Raw genomic sequence first — 18495 nt, 5'->3', positions numbered from 1 at the left:
AAGATTTGGTTTACAATGGAGGATTATCCTCACCCACCTTAGAGTCTAGTCAGCGTGATGTCATTATCATTCATCACTATTCACTACGAGTGCTTAAAATTGCTTTTGTCAATTTCTAATTTTCATTGCCAACGAAAGTTAGGTAAATTTCAGACATGTCAAGGAATTTTTAGGTCAATCAGAAGGAGTGAGTCAAGTGAAAGCCAGCAAAAGTTTGAAATTCCAATCTTAGTTATTATTCATTAAGGATTTCGGCTCTGCTTTGGTGTAGTATTTAACTAGGAGACCGAAAGATGATATCGCTTCATGTGTTACTGAGGTTGCACGAGGAGAGAAATTAATCTGTCATCAATATGTGATGAGATACTTCTTATATTCAAAACGACTTACCTAAAACTTAGAGAATTTGAACCACTCGATAGGTGTTCAAGCACTGCTCAAGGGCCTCAAGAGGGATCCAGAACTGCTCAAGGGAGAGAAAAAAATAACGAAGAATGAAAACAAAATCGAAGAAATGAAAATAACTTGGAACGACTTTTGCTTTTTTGTTTTTAGTTTTCACTTGGTGTTCGTTCCCCCATCTTTTATCTCTCATCACCCTTCCTCCACTTCTCAATTTAACCAATGTATTTATACCCTTTCTCTAACGTCAAAAACTAAAACACAAACTAAAATCAAAATGGTTATCAAACCGACACGTGGTCGAACTATTAAGAATACAAAGCAAGGCCAAAATTCAAGTTCCATAGAACATCCAAGTTCTGAAGAGAAGATTTACCCAAAAGGATAAGAGAAGCAAGGTGGAAGAACAGTAAGAGTATCCAACATATAATAATGTATGATTGTAAAAGTTGCAGATATAGATCAACCTACAGAAACAATGACTACGACGACCAAACACCTGTTTGGTTTCAGGAATGTGACAACCTATGGATATGCTCAAATGGACACTAATCTTAATCTTCCTCATCAACCTTAATTCCATCAAAGTTAAGCATAAAAAACAGATGATCCCTTTAAATTCCCAACAAACTGCTGTCTTAGACTGTTGATACAAGTATAACTTCTATTCTTTTTCGTTCACTAGTTCAACTTCCAAGAATGTCAACACAAACTATTTACACTGGTTTTGACCAAACTTGGCTGTCAAGGTAAGCCTACCCACGAGGTGGCGAAGCCTGTCGGCGCCTGGACTTGGTTTGATCTTGTTCAGGTTCCCAACCCTGGAGCATTTCGGTTTGCCAGCACACCAACCGCCGGGAGTGAAGCTCCCTTTTCTTCGGTGAAGTAATTCCTTGTCGATCCTGTCCAGGACGGGGTCATCGTGCCCGAATTTTCGAGCAAAGGCAGCACCACTTGCAATCATCTTGTTTGTGTCATTAATGTTGAGGGTATGGGGATGCTGCTTGGGAGGAATGTCCCAAGAAATGTAATGCAAATCATGGTTGACGGCAGTTTTAGCAAACTCCGGCTCATTGCATAAAACAGTGTGAAAGTAGCCTTCTGGCGAAGAAACAAAGTTTGTGTAGTACATGAGAAGGGTCCTCGGAAGATTGTCCCAACCCCAGACACAGTACTCAACAAACCAGCGTGATAAGACCATCCATGCCGAACCTGCAACAGAGGCGCATGTTAATTGATTGTGCAAAACAAAGACCAAAACTGGCAATCTAGAATGAAATGATATATCCTAAGTTACAGCCAATACTATCGTTTTATACAGAGTGAAAACAAACAACTCTATATCAATTTGAGAGCTACTTATCAGCTAATGTAGTCTGCTCACTAAAATTGCTCGAAGTAAATACATCTAGTTTTCAAATTGGTTCACTGATCAAATGTTGAAATTACAAATTTCATCCCCTGACAAACGGGGTAGACATGTTACACAAAAGGTAACAAACAATGAGATTATCGCACCAAGTTGTATGCTATGTAAATCCCCCAAAAGACTCCCTAAGAATTCCAGCAACCAGGCTATTTCTTCTCAGCAGAAGAAAGAACAAACTAGGCAACAACATATACAAAATATCATTAATCAAAACATACATTTCACTGAATTTCCCATGTTCAGATTCATCAGTTAAGTCTTCTCGTACATGAAGATTTTGAATTTACCAGGTTACAAATTTTGTGAGCGACCAGAGATCTAGGAACTAAGTAAATTACTCACCAGTAAACAATTTAAACGAAGTGGGCAATGTTCGCCGTGGTGTAACCCAAAATACATCTTGTTTTTTCGATGAGTAGAGGCCAGGGTCTAAAATCAAAGGCATTGCTCGTTTATCCCTGGAAGGCAAAAGTAAACATAGCATTAGTGATAGTAATAAATATGTAAACATTCTGTATATGTCCAGAGAGAGAGAAGAGAGAGAGAGAGAGAGCTCACTCCTTCCAGCCAAGTTGGCTTGTGTGCTCAATGAAATTCAGATTTCGGTTTAAAGGTGAAAAAGTGTTAATAAGATCTGCAAAAAACAAATCAAACAGTTTCTTTTAGCACAAAAGCTCACACTTTAAGAAAAGTTTACAACTATAATTGATATGGACCTACCATCTTGGGTAACAAGGGGATAATCTGAGGCGCTGAGATTGATAAACCAATCCCAATCCTTACTCCTCCTGAGAAGAATTGCGCAGGCATGAAGAGTATTAGCAACCATTGTTGGTCCTCTGTAAGTTACCATATTAGCTTTCTTGATCATGAAAACATTCCCAACTGTATTAAAGAGAGTCTCGTTGTCCACTCGCGAAGCAAGCTCCAATCTTTCTGCTAATGGTGACTCAAGGTCTAAATGAAGAACATATTGATTCAATGGATGGTATAGCGCTTTGAGAGTTCTCCAAAGCTTTTCCAAATCCCCCTTTGACCCGGAAATTAGATAAGCAAAGCGGGGAATCGATGGCACTGGAGGAGGGGGTGGACCTTGTGAAACTATAGTCTCAGCAAAAGCTGGACTAGATTGGTTTGTTACTACCCTAGATGGTAAAAAGGAAAAGATCGAATTGATTGCTTGTCGTGAAGAGACGAGACCCAAGTTCAAGGAAGTGGCTAGAAGGAATATGCATATGACAGAGCTTATGACAAGAGGGAATAGCCATTTCTTCTCCATTGCAGACCCCATTACCAGACCTTAAGATGGGTTGTTCCAATCAACAACTATGGCCATATAACCCTTTTCCTCAAATGACCAAGCACGCTCGCAGATTTAAACAACACCGATGAGATGCAGATTGAGACTCCTTTCTCAATAATATTCCAAAATCCAGACTTTTGAAACAGCTGTTGAATCAAACACCAAATATTAAAAAGCATGCATTTGATTCATAAATTGTACTTTATAACTCTGGTAAAACAAAGAATATTGGAGCTTTGCCGTATAAATTCAGCAGAAGAATTGGTGCTAAGAACTGCCAAAACAACACTTATTTTATAAAATTTTAACCAAGCAAGCAAAAGCAATAGCAGAAGAGACACAATTGAAGCATCAAGAAAATCGACAAAGGAACAACAGAGGATTCAAGCTAACAAAATCAGAAATATATAATTAAAGAATTGATTGTAACCTTGTTTCCAATGAGTCAATACAAAAAAACCATCAGATATGTGCGTTGACAATGACACAATTGGCTGCAAAAAACTATGTCTAATCAGAAGAAAATTCCTAATTTTGTATCCCAAATAACAAAATGCAATATCGGCGGAGAGTCAAAGAAAAACACAACCCTATTGATTCAGTCATGCAAAACAAAGAAAACCCAGATCAGAATATTACAGTTCCGTGTAATCCAACCAAAACAGAGAATCAGATGTCACATGCAGCTGAATCGTGAGCTCAAAAATAGAAAATAAATAAAACCCAGAAAAATTGGAATGCGTTTCGATACAAAGACTTTAGTGAGAGAGAGATGTGAGAGAAGTAGAACCTGCTGATTTTTTTTTTTCTGGTGGAGAAGATGAAGAGCGTCCGTGCACGTTGTGGAATAAATAAATGGAAAAACAAAAACAAGATTTGGAGAGAGAGAGACAAAATCATGCGAGAGGAGAGAGAAAGAGTGGGGAAGTGGGGAGATTGAAGATTGATTGTTTTTTATAGGGAATGAATGTGTTTCTCTCTCACCTGGACTCGGAGACTCAGGGGTTTCCGTTTTGCTGGGTCTCCTCTATCTGGGATTCACCAACACGGCAACTGATTTCAACTGTTTTCCATCTCTTGTTTTATCTGCTGTTGTTTTTGTTTCTCAGTTACAATCTCTGCGGTTTCATTCCGCTCTCCCTTTTTGCTGTTTTTCCTTTTCTTTTTCTTTTTTTTTTTTTTTTTAATAAGGAGAAACGGTAGCATTTTTATTACTGTTAAGAACGACTACGGTCTTGGTGAATAACGTCACGGATAATATCTGGAGGTTCATCAAACCAACGAAAATTAGTTTCTTGTTTTAACTTTTTTTCCGCATCAATGTGTAATTTTCAGCTGTAATTGCTAGTTAGTGTGGTGATTCCATGTGGGGGAAAGTAATGCAGATCAAATGCTGTCGTTTGTCATGAATTGAGTGTTTGATTTCATGGAATTTGTTATCTTTGCCATAAATTTCATCAATATTTCATATGGTAAAATTAAGGAGAATAAATGATTGTTTATTTGGTCAAACCAATATCATAAATGATGAAAGAAAGCAGTTACAAATAATGATCCATTTAAGGAGAATTAAAGGTAGAAGCATCTCTAACGGAGATGTCAAATTTTAAATATAAAATTTAAATTTGACAGTTTATATGATATTTTGACATCTTTTAAAGTTTTGACATTCACTTGATATGTCAAATTAAATTATTATTTTATTACATTAAGCTATTATAATTAATGTTTTAAAACAAAAAATAATAATAACTAATCAAATTTGTTTAATAACCAATTAAAAAAAATTGAAGCTGCTGTCAATTTTGATAGCAACGGTGAGAGTTGCCAATCCATATCACGCTACATCTGTTTTGGCGTTTCTGATAGAAAACACTGTTGTTGTCTTGTTTTTTACTATTACTACTGATTTGGACAATTTGACGTCTCATTTGGAAATACACTAATTTGTTCTGCAAATACTCTAATTTGTTTGGTCAAACTAAAATCTCCTATTAACCTGTTTGCGCTACGTTTGTAGCGAGTGCATCTTTGCTCCCCTTTCCTCTTGGTTACCATTAGATTAGTTTGGTTAATTGATCTAAGACACGAATCTCAAAATTTATACTAATTTAATGGCAATCAATGAGGGATGAGCATCACCCTCACTTTAGGGGTGAACAAAAATTTAACAAGACAAAAATTTACTATAAATATTTTTACTATAAACATGATGAAATTTAACTAGAAATTCAAGCACTTCTTGAAAAAAAAACAATTTTGGTTGACATAAAAAACATCTAGTCCTGAAGGAAACAGGGTGCATTTAGAAGGTTTGGCTTCAATCTAAGGGATTTAATGAAGAAATATTAGGGTATCTCTAAAGTTAAAGAGTCAATATAACTTTTGACTTCAAATTTAACTCAACTTCTCTGCAATGCATTAGAATATTTGTAGTCATATATAACTCAGGGTCAAATATGACTCTCGGAATTAAATGCAAAGTCATATTTAATTCTTTATGTGACTCTAAGCTCTTCCATAGTATGCCAGAAAAAGTTAGGATACATAGTGTTCATACTATTGATTGTTTTGAGCCATTTCAAATCCAAATTAGTTTACCTATTTGTTTATATCCAATGATAAAAATATTTTTTTTCACAAAAAAAAAAAAGAGGGAAATATTTTGTTTGGTGGTTTTCCAATATTTGCCACTAGGAGCATAGTTTATGCAATGATTATGAAGTTTGGTAAAATTGCATATAAAGTCAGATTTTGGAGTGGAAAATTATGTTGCTAATAATATTACTAGCATTTGCTTACATACTTTGTGTGTATGAACACATTTTTTAAGAAAATGAGAAGGAGAGAGGGAAAGAGAACATAGGGTGAGTGGGATGTTTTTCTTTACTTTTATTTTTAAAAAATTAGATATATTTTAACATCACAGGTAGGTGAGGCTTTAATAAAAAACAGTAAAATTTGGACATGTGAAATTACATTATTGCCCATCATTTTTTTTTGTATGATAAAAGATTAAGTTGTCTTTTCACCCTATTTTGGTTGACAAGGAGGATTTTATTAATTAATAAAGATAAAAGACTAAACTCTAAAATTTGACAAATAAATCAAGTAACCAATGAAATTTTAGTTTTAAGAAAATGAAAATGACAACCAATCAGGCAGTGGGATGCCAACTCTTCATAGGCTTTCTACTTGTTTGACTTATGAATTTCTTTTCTTTTATTTTTCTTTTATTTACTTTTTTTTTTTTTTTTTGCCTCATTGATGACATATAAAAGTAGGACCACAACTTTTTTGAATCAATACCGGACCATAATGCTTGACCTATATGCGAATTTGTCCCCTAAGTTTTAGACTTTTTTCACTTCGGTCCTTCCACTATTTTCCGTTCCAAGTTTGTTCTGAAACATTTTAAAGTCTGTTTAACATGAACTTATTTTGTCACAGTACTACAGTCTAATAGTATTCCTCTTTATTGGTAAATGAAAGGTCTTAGGTTCGGTTCTGATCAAGGGTGAATTTGAACAACATTATTGCTAGCTCATTGTGAGGTTTAAACCACTTCTCCACCCTTAGTATAAATAATATTGTTTGTTTCAAAAGTTACCACTTCATTTTAATGATACCTCTAATTTGACCAAAATGCCCTCGATCTAGACCTTTTAAACGAAGATGAGTATGTTATCGGCTAGCCGAGTGGGCACTTTCAATTGGTACCATTTGTGGAAAGAGGCTCCTTATGATGTTATCGAGGATGTCCTCCTTCAAGTAATGTTATCGTCCCCTTTTTCACCCAAAAATAAAAAAAAGTGGTTAAATTGTTTTATTCTCGCTTGTCATCGTTGACAACAAACATCACTATTGTCCTTATTAATTACATTTAAAATAGGAAACAGTTATTAGCATTCAAAAAATCTTATTACACATTCTTCACAAATGTATTTTTCTTTTTAATTATAAAATGAGATTTTTTAAGATGTTTAAATGTTTAAAGACGTTTATGTAAATAATGAATTATCCTAATTCATAAGATATTTTTTCTATAATTCATCACGTACTGAATTCAAACGATTTCTCTCCTCTTATAACTTTATATCGCTCGTAATAATATATAAAACCAACATTAGACTCAAAAAAATTTGGAGCTCAAAGTGGAAGAATCACCAAAAGGCCCGAATTTATATTTAATTACAAGGATTCACCGTGGACCCGACAACATTGCATCTGAACGCCATCAATTAATATGTTACACGTGCATTGTCCTCTCATGAACATTAATTATGATGGTTTAACTAGAACCAAACCTTCTTAAAGAGCTTTTATGGTGGTCTATATATATAATCTCATTCTACACTATTTACAAGTGTATTTTTCTTTCTAAATATAGAAAGCTTGAAGTGTAGAATGAAATTTTTAAAATGCAAATAACAATTCTCATATATATATATATATAAATCGAAAACGTATGCTCTCAGTTACTTGCGTTTACTGTGGAGGCTGTTCCAAATCTGATTAGATTCAACGTCAAGTGCAACGCATTGAATTTAATGCAGTAACAAACTTTGTGGACTAGTGTTGAATTTTTGTTTTTGATACAAACGACAACCGTGAAGGAGAAATTGAATCTAAGATTTCAGGTGCTTCACCATCGTTCACCTTTCTCTATCTATATCTTCTCCACACCTGTATTCGTTAACATAAAATGAAAAACAAAAGCAAAACCAACATAGAGAGACAAAGTACTGAAGCGTAAGGAATAAAAACATCAAGTACATTGTACGTTATTGTTTCAGTCCTGATTTTGCGTATGTACACACACTAGTCCTTCATGCTTCTTTGAAAAATGTTAATTTGTATTATCTCTTTAATAAAAATTGATTTTACCAACACATGTGGATCTCATCTCTATTAAAATGACATTACAAATATATAATGATATAACATTTTTTAACTTAATTTGTTAGACTAACTCCAATGGTTGGCTAAAAGCCAAATTACCCGTCAAAATTTTCCCCCAAACCCACTCTAACCCAAGGGGAAATTTTGGGCTAAATGCTAAATACTAAACCAATGCCAAATTCCCCCCAAAATTTAGCCCAGAAATCGAAGTGGACTCCACCCCATATTTATCGGAATTTAAATTTTTTTGGATTAAAATGTTCAGAAAATTAATTTACGATAGTCTACATATTTATTTAAAAAAAAATTAATTTAACAAAAAAAAAAGCCTAGATTCATTCTTTAATAATCCCGAGCTAAAATTTTAGGCTAGAATGGTTGGAGCAGAAAAATTGTTTCTGTGCTAAAAGCTAAATTTTTCGGGCTAAAAATTTTAACTTTTAGCCCAACCATTGAAGATGGTCTTAGCCTAAAAACAGTTTTTCTGCTCCAACCATTCTACCTTAAAATTTTAGGCCGGGATTATTAAAGAATGAACTTAGACTATTTTTTTTGTTAAATTAAATTTTAAAAAAAATAAATATGTAGACTATCGTAAATTAATTTTATGAACATTTTAATCTAAAAAAATTTAAATTTCGATAAATATTGGGTAGAGTCCACCCCGATTTCTGGGCTAAATTTCGGGGGGAATTTGGCATTGGTTTAGCATTTAGCAATTAGCTCAAAATTTTCCCTTGGGTTGGAGTGTGTTTGGGGGGAAATTTTGAGGAATAATTTAACTTTTAGCCCACCATTAGAGTTGATCTTATAGAAGTAAGCACTGCAAGTAAATTGGTAAAAATAAAACATTTCAAGCCGTGGTAAAAAAATATGTTATTGCGTGTAAACATGCACCGCGTTGGACCCAACGAACATTCTTTGCATTGAATGGCCAAAAGATTCCACGTGGTCGTCACGTTAATCAACCATCCAATCATTACATTTGCGCCAGTACGGCACAAAACTTTCTGGCCGTTCGATCAGCGGACCAAATGTGGATGGAAAATTATTTTAAACATTTTTTTAATGTTCTTCTGGAAGATAAACTATTATAACATGTTGGAAAATTCAATAGAAATATTTAATACCAAGTAAGAAAATGAGGGTTGGTCTGCAATTTAAATAGGCCTCAAGTTGAAATCTTATATCTTCTGGTGAGTGCATTTTGCTCCCACCTTCAACTGGGTGGTATTGCTCATCATCTTATTTATCATTGTCGAATATGTAAAATTTTAAAAATTGTGTATACTTATTATACATATTTCGAAATTTAAATTTATTTAACAGTTATAAATAGGGTATTGAGTAAAATTACTCTTTTACAGTTATTAGTATGACAACTTTATGTTTGTTCTCAAATTGTTTTATTCAATTTTTTTTATTTTAATTTTTGTCACAAATGATCATTTTGGTCTGTGAAACAATTGATAACACGTTGCCTTTGAATTTGATTAAGGACATCGATGTCGTCATATGATTTAACTTCTGTCAAATATTCTATTAGTGTGAAGCTTACAAGTACAATACATTTGAACTTGGTGTGGGATGAGAGTCCGATGGCCAAGTTTTATTTGTAGTTTCGCCCACCCAATCCTTCATATCTTACCAGTTGTTGTTTCTTCTTATTTTGGATTGCTAATTTTCTTCAATAATATCATATCGCCATTTCCTTCAAATAAAAAACTCTTTATCTTGATTATGTTTAAATATTGAATTTTTTTAGTTACATATCATATACCCAATACTACTTAAAAAGCATAAAAGTAGTGTCACGCAATTATTTCATTTGAGTGTTGACAGATATGCACATAAATTATATCAGCTAACCCAATATAGATTGTGTTTAATACTTACAAGAAACAAAATTCCAATTGATTTTCCATTTTTTGATGATTTGTCTATCCGAAAATTAGGGGAGATAATCCACATATTACCACCACTAACCTAAGCAATACATTTGGTATTTATTATGTGTTGTATACGTGAACATGGATAGCGATATTGAAAAAGAGAGACGTGTTGATGCCAGAATCACATTGGATTGGTCAAGGAAGGTTAGAAGGATGGTCTAAAGCCGAAGGCTTCACCAAAGGGACTAGAAGATTCAAGTGTCGAGGAGATCCGGCCTCACAATTCATGTGCGACCAACACTTCGGTGTTGCCCGGCGACATCTTGCACGCAGAGATCCAGGCTTTTGTCACTCTATGTGAGGTCAATAAAGAATGTCAGGTGGTAGATATTAGTGGTGTACCTCTCGCCTACTATTGACTATCATCTCGAAAAGATAACTACAAAGAGAGTGCACAAAAACTAATTTCCTTCATCAAAGTACAAGAACACTACTTCCAAAAGCTCTTGCGTTGAGTCATTTCTATCACCATTTGGAATATAATTCTGACATAGGAATGGAGGAGTTTAAAACACAAAACTTCATCTTTAAGTACAAGAGTTAATGCTCTTAAACGATCAATGTTACAAACCCCTTGCATGAAAATACTAATTTTTAATATGCAAGACCTTTAACATTAGAGATACAAGTTGGATTGGAAATTCCGACTCCAATTCAAATTTCCAACTTTTTTTTTTTTTTGGTTAAAAGGTAATATTATTACCAAGAAGAGAAAATCACAGAAACATTAAACACAAAGGGGTCCAAAACCACAATAATTACAAAGAACAAACATGGACCTCCAAAAACAAAAAGCAAACAAGCCCAACTCTACATTGGAGCCCAGCATACACAAACCACAAAAAACAAAACACAACCCTAAGTTTCTAAAGCTAGAAGGAAGCTTAAAGCTAATCTCCATCACCATCCAGAAAACCAAAGTTGAAGAAGAAGAAGGCCGCACCATCCTCCACGAACCACCAAAACTTATGCCACCCAGAAACAAAGGAAGCCCGCAGGAAGAAATATTCGACAAGCGACATCACCAACATGCAAATTTGATATAACGTGTTCAATTTTTCGTTTTGCAAAGTTTGATCTTCAACTTAATTTTATTCACGAATTAGTGAGAATATGTATGATTTTCTTTGATATATTACATGAACACTCTGCTGAAAGAATAACAATAGTTGTTACTGAACACTAATCATAGGTGGACATGTGTCCAAATAATTGAAATTGAAAACTATGATCGAACACGTCCATCTGTGATTGGAAGTTTAGCAACAATAATTGCTGTTCTTTCAACAATGGTTGCGAAGTAGTGTTCCAATCTACATTGTGTCAAATGTGTATTGACTAAATTTTACTTATACACAACTTGCAAACGACCGTAAATTTTTTTTTTTTGGTTGTTAAGTCCACTCAACAAAAGATAAAAATTGAATAAAACCTAATGCAAATTAGTCCCTAAAAAAGCAATAAATCCACAAATACCATAAATAGCGAATCATCATCAAGATTCTAAACCAACCGCCCATTATAGTTTGACTTTTACCACTACACGTGTACAAAAGTACCCTTTTTGTAGACCATTCAAGATGGCTACTTTCGTACTTTCATCATTCCATGGTATCCGCATCCGTGTCTAATCTGATTTTCCTATGCGCTTCCCCGTGACGCGCTGCCAAACGAGGCGTAGTCAAGCGCGTGCGAAGGACACGTGTATGTACTTACCATCGATGACGTCAAGTCCCCTTCCAAAGCCGCGTCGTTTCGGGAGCTCTAACGCGTTCTATTGGTACTTCCGTAATTTCGAATTTTTTATTAAACGAGTTTTAATGAAAAATCTGTGGTACTTTTTATTTTAACAAAAAATCATATTTTTATTCTAAAAAATCAAACCTGATACTATTTACTTTACATTTTATTTTGTTTTTATTGTTAAAACTTAAAATTTTCAAGTTTTTTTCATTGACTCTGACTCTATTAAAAAAAAGGAAAACTAATGAAAAAGTTTTGAAAACTGACTTTTAATGATAAAGGCAAAATAAAGACTAAAGTGAATAGTATGAGATTAATTTTTTAATGTAAAAATATAATTTTTCATTAAAATAAATAGTATTGATGACTTTTCGTTAAAACCCTCTTAAAAAAATTATTTTGATATTCTTCCTCATCCTTAGGCTACGTCTGGTATGCAAGAAAGAGAACTTAGAATGAAAAAGTGTTGACTTTCCCATGTTTTGTAAGTCCACAATTGAGAAATAATTTCCTGGATCGTGAGAAAAAAAAGGAGTGGGGAGTGAATTCCTCCTCCCTCTTGGTATGCACTTTTCTCATCCATGAGAAACCAGAAAAATACGGGCCCAATTTTTATTTTTTATAATTAGAGATATATTAGTATTACATATAAACAAGTTTTGAAATAAAAAGATAAAAAATTTGGTTGTATGAAATTACATTTCTGCTTCATATTTCTTATTCATGTTCTGTTTTAATTAAAGAATTAAATTGATAATTTTATAACTAATAATTTCATATGATTTTGATTGATAATAAGTAAATTAATTAGTAAAGATTTGTTGGGGGTGAGACAGGGAAAACGCTTGTCTATTAAGGCCAACAATTACTGGATGCAGAAGTAAAAACAAAAGAAACCCCAAATGCTGTTGCCTTACCAGAAACGTTTCTCTACAAATAAACACCGCCTTCTCCTAGTAATTCTCCTTTTCACCTCTCTCTCTCTCTCTCTCTCTCTCTCGGAAATAGGATTCAGAAAGAGAGAGAAATTGGAGGAGGGAAGGAAGGAAGAAGGGGAAATAATAAAAGGGTAAGGAGGAGATCTCTTGACCATATTCCTTTTTTTCCGTTTTCTGGGTTTTCCTATACTTGGATTTGGGGCCCTTTTTCTTTTACCAAAAGGATATTCCTTGTCTCTCTCTCTTTTACTGCTTCCGTTTGTTTCTGTTCCTGGTAAGAATCTCCCCTTTTTTTTTTCAATTTTTTGTTTCTGGGTAAATTTTGGTTAATGGGTTCGATCCGATTGGTCTCGATTGTTCTTGTCAAAGAATTGTATTTGGATTGTGTATGTTGGGTTGATTTGATTGGATTTTGTTGCTTGTTCGATGTAAAGTCCGAATCTTTTTTGCATGAATTGATTCCGTAATTCGATGCGTTTTTCTTTTAAGTCGTTAACTGTATACGTCTAGTCTAATGGCTATTTTCATCTTGTGATTTTGATTGTCGGATAATTTTGTATCGTTAATTTTATGATATGGGTTTATCTTCGTTTGGTGTTTGAATGATCTATGAAGCGTTTAGATGCCCATGCACTGCATATTTCAGCTGGGTTTCGATCCAATTTTTTAAGATTTGTTTCTTTTGACGATCTGAATTCAAGGGTGTGTTTTTAAATCTGCAATTTTTCAGATTTTATTTTGTGATCAGTTAGGTATTCCTATGATTGACTGAAATGTGATTTCTTGAAGAATGTGTTGGTTAACCCTGTGATTTAACTTGAACCCTGGTAAAAAAAATCTAGTTTTGGATTTGCGTTCGTTATTTTCGTGATGTAACATGATATTTGCCTTCTACATCACGAATTTCAGTTTTGTGAGGCTCTTCTTTGGTTGAAAGCATGGGTGTTGAAGTTGTGGGATTTGAGGCGATTCAAGGACCAGTGGGGGATGTCACCGAAGGAGGGAATTCTGCCATGGAAAATGGAAAATTGGATCAAGGTCCGGGCGGTAATGAGCCCATACAGTTTGGATCTCATGGTGATGAATCAGACAAAAAGGAAGTGAATGAGGTTTCGGTTTCAAACTTCCCAAAGGATGCAGTTGATGAGTGGCCTGCCCCCAAGCAGATCCATTATTTCTATTTTGTCAGGCACCGAACAATTGACGATCCAAAAATAAAAGCCAGGATTGATCATGCTTCTAAAGAGGTGAATGAGAGGAATAAAGCCCGTCAAGACATCATTGAAGAACTAAGAGCAAAAAGGGTTAGTCAAATCTTCTGACCTTATTAGTGATTCTCATTTGTTTGAGCGTTGCAGTAAACATAACGTAATTGTTTATCTGTTTGTTTAGATTGTTGATTCCTTGTTGTAGCGATTGTTTACGATATATGACAATAGAATAGATGCTAATAGACATCCACGATTGCCTAAGTTGTCATTTTGCAACAACTAGAATGGACCCTCTTTTGTGTGGCCAACTGGAGAAATTAGGCTGCGACATCCTGTTGGAGACAATGTGGTTTGGGCGGGGGATGGGTATAGCTCACATGTTTATTTCAAGGTTATTAATTATGTTAGTTGGTGTCTTAGTGGGAGCTGATCCCCCATCCTCCCCCCAAAACCAGTTGTACTGGTACGTGCAAGATTTTATTTCCAGTTGGTTTGTATTATATGATGATAGAAAAAGAAAATTACATTTTGATTTTAAAGAAGTATATGAAAGTTCTACGTGTGAAAATATCTTATAGATTCAAGGGGGTCGTACTTGTTTAATGTTGTGCTATTAAAATTATTAAAATTCTGCTCTATCTATTTTTTAAAAGGATCTAATTAGTATCTTTCTGAATGCAAATTGGAAATTTGTGGATCAATGTACTTTTGTTTATTTTCGATTTTAGAAAAATGACTGATTTGACTATGTTATTGGCTCCACTTTTTATTTATGCAGATTGAAAGATCAGAATTGATTGAGAAGATTAAGGCTCTGAGGAGTGACAACAGGCAAATTAGGTCAATTGTGGATGAGAAGTTTAAGGATTTACAGCCTCTACGACAGGCTCTTGGAGAGCTGCGCAGTGCAGACACTGCTAGTCGCAATGGTGGTTTATGTTCATCTGAGGAAGAGCTTAACAGTCGCGTATGTTTCTTTTCCAAACTCTGTGCATCACCAAATTCATCAGTTTTTTTTTTTCCTTTTTCTTTCTGTCTTTTCCTACTCCTATGACCTCTTTGTTTTTTCACTCATTACATATTGTTGGAAACAGATCCAAGGGTTGCAGTATTATATACAGCATGAGAGCATTCCATTGTCTGAGGAAAAGAAAATACTTAAAGAGATGAAAGCTCTTGAGAACACAAGGGGACAAGTTATTGCACGTGAGGCTGAGCTAGCTAAACTGCTTCCTAAAGAGGCCCTCAAGGACCAAGTTAAAGTAAGGGGATTCTGTTTTACTTGTATCTTTTGGTCTTTTATGCTTCATTGAATTCCCGAAAATGTGTGTTGCAGATTTGCATCATTTTTCTAATGTGTACTAATCATTTACAAAATCTTGTTAATGTAGCTTATGGATGGTGACTTAAAGGAAGTAAAAAAGGAGCAAGACAGTGTTAGGTCCAAAATTAAGCACCTTGATGATGCAGTGAAGGTGATTGACAAGGCAATTGCATCATTGCAGGAAGAGCTGAACATTGCAACTGAGAAGAGGGATAAAGCATTCGAAAATATTCGTCAGCTTAGGTTACAGATTGATCAGGCGGTAAGCCTTGAATTGTTTTGGCAACATTTTCAGTTACTCTCTCTTTCTCTCTCTTTATCTCTTCCCCCACCTCCCCCACCCTCTCAACCCCACCCCCCCCCCCCCCCCCCTCCCTCCTCTCTTTTTATGCTTCTGTATCAATTATCTAATTTGGGGTACTCAAAATCTCATAGTGTTGACTGTGATTTTAATTCCATCAATTTAGCAAGCCAGGGATCCTTGGGTTTTCACTGTAAATATGTGGCATATTTGTACTAGATGAATTATTGGGTTGAATCTGCTCTGCAAAAATTTATTTTCAGAATAGCTGTAGGTGCTGTTGTATCTGACTTTTAACAATCAGGATGAAAACCGTATCTCTTTCTTGAGATGCAATTTAAATAAACAAACATTGTCAGTCTGTTATGCTGAAAGACGAAATTTTTAGCAGGGAAACCAGTATATTTGGTGAAGGGTTGAGTATATATAAGTAGTTGTAACTAGAATTACCTTAGCTTTCTTTTTATTTTTTCATTTGGACATTGTTTATTGTTTCTTAAAATAAGTGCTCTCTTTGTCCATCAACTTTCGGCAACACTTCTCCATCAGTCCTTTTCCTTGTCCTTTTTAAAAATCTAGTGATCTTAAAAAGATGAAAAGGCACATTTTGAAGAATTATATTGGAAACAAGGTGTGTGAAATTTAGTTCAGTTCTAATTTCTTTGCTTTGTTAGAGTTGAGTAATTTCGGTTGGTATGTAGCCTCTTATTTGGACCATTTTGCAATATGAAACGTAAATCGTGCAAATAGGTGTGTATATATAGTTATATAGTTATATACATTTTTTTTTTGGGGGAGGGGGGGGGTGTGGTGATTGGGGGTTGCTGTCGTCTAAATTGTAACGAGCCCTCAAGATTAACAGTTATCCTTCTGACATGAAGGGGTGCATGTAATGGTTGTATTGTACGTGTGATATTATCACCCTTTTATTACATTGTTCTGATTTTCAGAATGCTGGCTTTTACCATAGCCGTGGGGTCATGACCAAAGCGAGAAATCTTGCTGCTAAGAACGATGTTAAAGCACTTGAAGCACTTTCACATGAAGAGGTTTGTTATATGACTTTGCATTGTTTATAACAAGTTAACTCCTCCATATAAAGTATAAAAACTGCATTCTAAATATTGGTATTTTTTCTTTAGGTCGAGAAATTTATGGCCCTCTGGAACAGTAACAAGGATATTAGGGATGATTATGAGAAAAAAATTTTGCCATCTCTCGACAGCCGGAACATGAGTAGGGATGGACGTATAAGAAACCCAGATGAGAAGCCGTTGGTGGTTGTGGAAGCACCTGTAGTAGAGACAGCACCAAAAGCTAATGCAAAACAAGTTAAGGAAGATACCAGATCTGCTCCATCAGATACTTCGCCTGTGCGGAAAGTTCAGAAAGAAGCCAAAAATAAAGCAACTGCTCCAAAATCTACTTCAGAGGATATTGACGTGGCAGACGAGGAAATATTTGTTTCTGAAAAGGAAACCCTAAATGAAAATAAAATTGATCCTGCCAAGTTGAAGGAGATGAAAAGAGTAGAGGAGATTGAAAAAAATAAGCTGGCCTTGGAGAGGAAGAAGAAGAAGGCAGAGAAAGATGCAGCAAAAGCAGCTATTAGAGCTCAGAAGGAAGCCGAGAAGAAGCTGAAGGAAATTATCTATTTATTTTTTATTTTTTTTGTAGTAGTTTGCTCTATTTAATATTGTTGGAATTAGAAACTGACAGGGGTTACCAATTTGACTTGCTTCAGGAGCGTGAAAAGAAGGCAAAGAAGAAATCATCTGCACCCGAGAGCAATCCTGAGGAACCGATAGAACCTGTTGCCGAGGTTGCAGAACCCGAAAAGGTAATTGAAAAGGTTGAAGCTCCTGTCCCGGCAAAGGCGAAGGGGCAAAAGGATAACGGTCCGAGGAACAGAGGTCGAGCAAGAGGTTCCGACGCACTACCAAAAGCCATCATGAAGAGGAAGAAGTCGAGTACTAACTATTGGCTATGGGCCGCTCCTGCTGCTTTGTTAGTTGTGTTGTTTCTCGCACTTGGTTACTACTATCTTCTTTGAGGAAGGTAAGCTGGAACATCCCGAGGTAGAGGAGAGTCGAGAAGTACAATTTTCTGCTTGATAAAGCGTTCGATAATGCCTAGGTCTATCTGTTTAGTTAAACTAAGTTATTTCTGATCTTTACATCCATTTTCGGGGTGGACGCAAAACTCATAATGTTGGTGGTAGTCAAAACTATCTTTCAATGGAGAAGAAGAAACACACATTTTCTTTTCGTTGTCATTTCAAAATAGAGAAGATCTTGGTTCTGTTATATTTCAAGCAGTCATCTGCAATCATTTGAGACCGTTGGATGTCCATCTCGTTTAGCGGAGTGATTGATTTTTACACTCCCTGTTTACCTCTTGCATTCCTCTGTTTTGAACCCTAAGAGCACTTCCACCTTGTGCTCCAGCCCGAGGGACAGGCACAGGAACAGGGCCAAAGAGCCCGAGTGATGAAGTCCAGCGTGTGCTGGCGAGCAAGCCCGAGCAGGCCCGAGCGAGAGGCCAGGCAGGAATCGACATCCCGAGAGCCTGAGGGCTGTGTGACGTGTGGGTGATGTGCGGCATCGGTGCATGCACCGACCTTGACATCTCCCTGTCCTCCTTCCCCTCATTTGACCTGGATCTACACAACCAAACCCTCAATTCGAACGAAAAACATCAAATATGTAGAATCAATTTCAAAAAATTAAATTAAACTAAATTTTCTAATAAAACTGCGGTTCTAAAACCACTGCATATGGGATCAAATTCAATTGGCAACAAATAAATCAAACAAGAAATAAAATAAAATAAAAGAATGAAAGCAGAGAAGAGGAGAGGAAGACGAAGATTGGAGAAGAAGGAGAAACCGAGGAGGGAGGGAATGAAAGCAGAGAAGAGGAGAGATGATGATGGTGGAATGAGGGAAAAACGTAAATGAGGGGAAGAAGGAAAAGAGAGAGAGAAAGAAA

The 18495-nt window shown here is 35.4% G+C and overlaps 2 protein-coding genes across 5 annotated transcripts; one reads left to right on the top strand and one right to left on the bottom strand.

Moving 5' to 3' along the window:
- Window positions 1–990: 990 nt before the first annotated feature.
- LOC103947611 (beta-glucuronosyltransferase GlcAT14B) lies at window positions 991–4253 on the bottom strand. Of its 3 annotated transcripts, XM_048585734.1 has the most exons (6): window positions 3925–4224; window positions 3565–3628; window positions 2552–3280; window positions 2390–2465; window positions 2174–2289; window positions 991–1614 (listed from the first exon to the last, which is right to left on the bottom strand). In XM_048585734.1, exons 3-6 carry the CDS (start codon window positions 3120–3122, stop codon window positions 1115–1117), a joined length of 1263 nt encoding a protein of 420 aa, XP_048441691.1. In that variant the 5' UTR covers window positions 3123–3280; window positions 3565–3628; window positions 3925–4224; the 3' UTR covers window positions 991–1114. The 3 variants fall into 3 exon arrangements, with proteins under 3 accessions (XP_048441691.1, XP_048441692.1, XP_009356803.1); XM_048585735.1 differs by lacking the exon at window positions 3565–3628 and having other exon boundaries at window positions 4119–4253; XM_009358528.3 differs by lacking the exon at window positions 3565–3628.
- An 8382-nt stretch (window positions 4254–12635) lies between these two features.
- Window positions 12636–17772, top strand: LOC103947610 (proton pump-interactor 1). 2 transcript variants are annotated; one of them, XM_018647545.2, is made up of 8 exons: window positions 12636–12943; window positions 13579–13973; window positions 14659–14847; window positions 14975–15142; window positions 15272–15466; window positions 16456–16554; window positions 16648–17148; window positions 17250–17772. In XM_018647545.2, the coding sequence occupies exons 2-8, from the start codon at window positions 13608–13610 to the stop codon at window positions 17556–17558; spliced, it is 1827 nt and encodes a 608-aa protein (XP_018503061.2). In that variant the 5' UTR covers window positions 12636–12943; window positions 13579–13607; the 3' UTR covers window positions 17559–17772. The 2 variants fall into 2 exon arrangements, with proteins under 2 accessions (XP_018503061.2, XP_009356802.2); XM_009358527.3 differs by having other exon boundaries at window positions 13570–13973.
- Window positions 17773–18495: the final 723 nt, after the last annotated feature.

Source organism: the organism of the source record quoted next, unplaced genomic scaffold, assembly GCF_019419815.1.
Source record: "Pyrus x bretschneideri cultivar Hongxiangsu unplaced genomic scaffold, Pyrus_bretschneideri_v1 Contig23, whole genome shotgun sequence".
NCBI lineage: Eukaryota > Viridiplantae > Streptophyta > Magnoliopsida > Rosales > Rosaceae > Pyrus > Pyrus x bretschneideri.
Note: the sequence above shows the minus strand (reverse complement) of the source record. Positions and strands in the feature narration are given on the sequence as shown.

Excerpts from the sequence above, each read along its gene's own strand:
- LOC103947610 (XM_018647545.2), top strand. The coding sequence starts at position 13,608 with ATGGGTGTTGAAGTTGTGGGATTTGAGGCGATTCAAGGACCAGTGGGG. Across the intron at positions 13,974-14,658 it reads AAGAACTAAGAGCAAAAAGG|ATTGAAAGATCAGAATTGAT; the intron begins GTTAGTCAAATC and ends TTATTTATGCAG. Across the intron at positions 17,149-17,249 it reads AAGCCGAGAAGAAGCTGAAG|GAGCGTGAAAAGAAGGCAAA; the intron begins GAAATTATCTAT and ends GACTTGCTTCAG.
- LOC103947611 (XM_048585735.1), bottom strand. The coding sequence starts at position 3,122 with ATGGGGTCTGCAATGGAGAAGAAATGGCTATTCCCTCTTGTCATAAGC. Across the intron at positions 2,466-2,551 it reads TCCCCTTGTTACCCAAGATG|ATCTTATTAACACTTTTTCA; the intron begins GTAGGTCCATAT and ends TGTTTTTTGCAG. Across the intron at positions 2,290-2,389 it reads AGCCAACTTGGCTGGAAGGA|GGATAAACGAGCAATGCCTT; the intron begins GTGAGCTCTCTC and ends TTTGCCTTCCAG.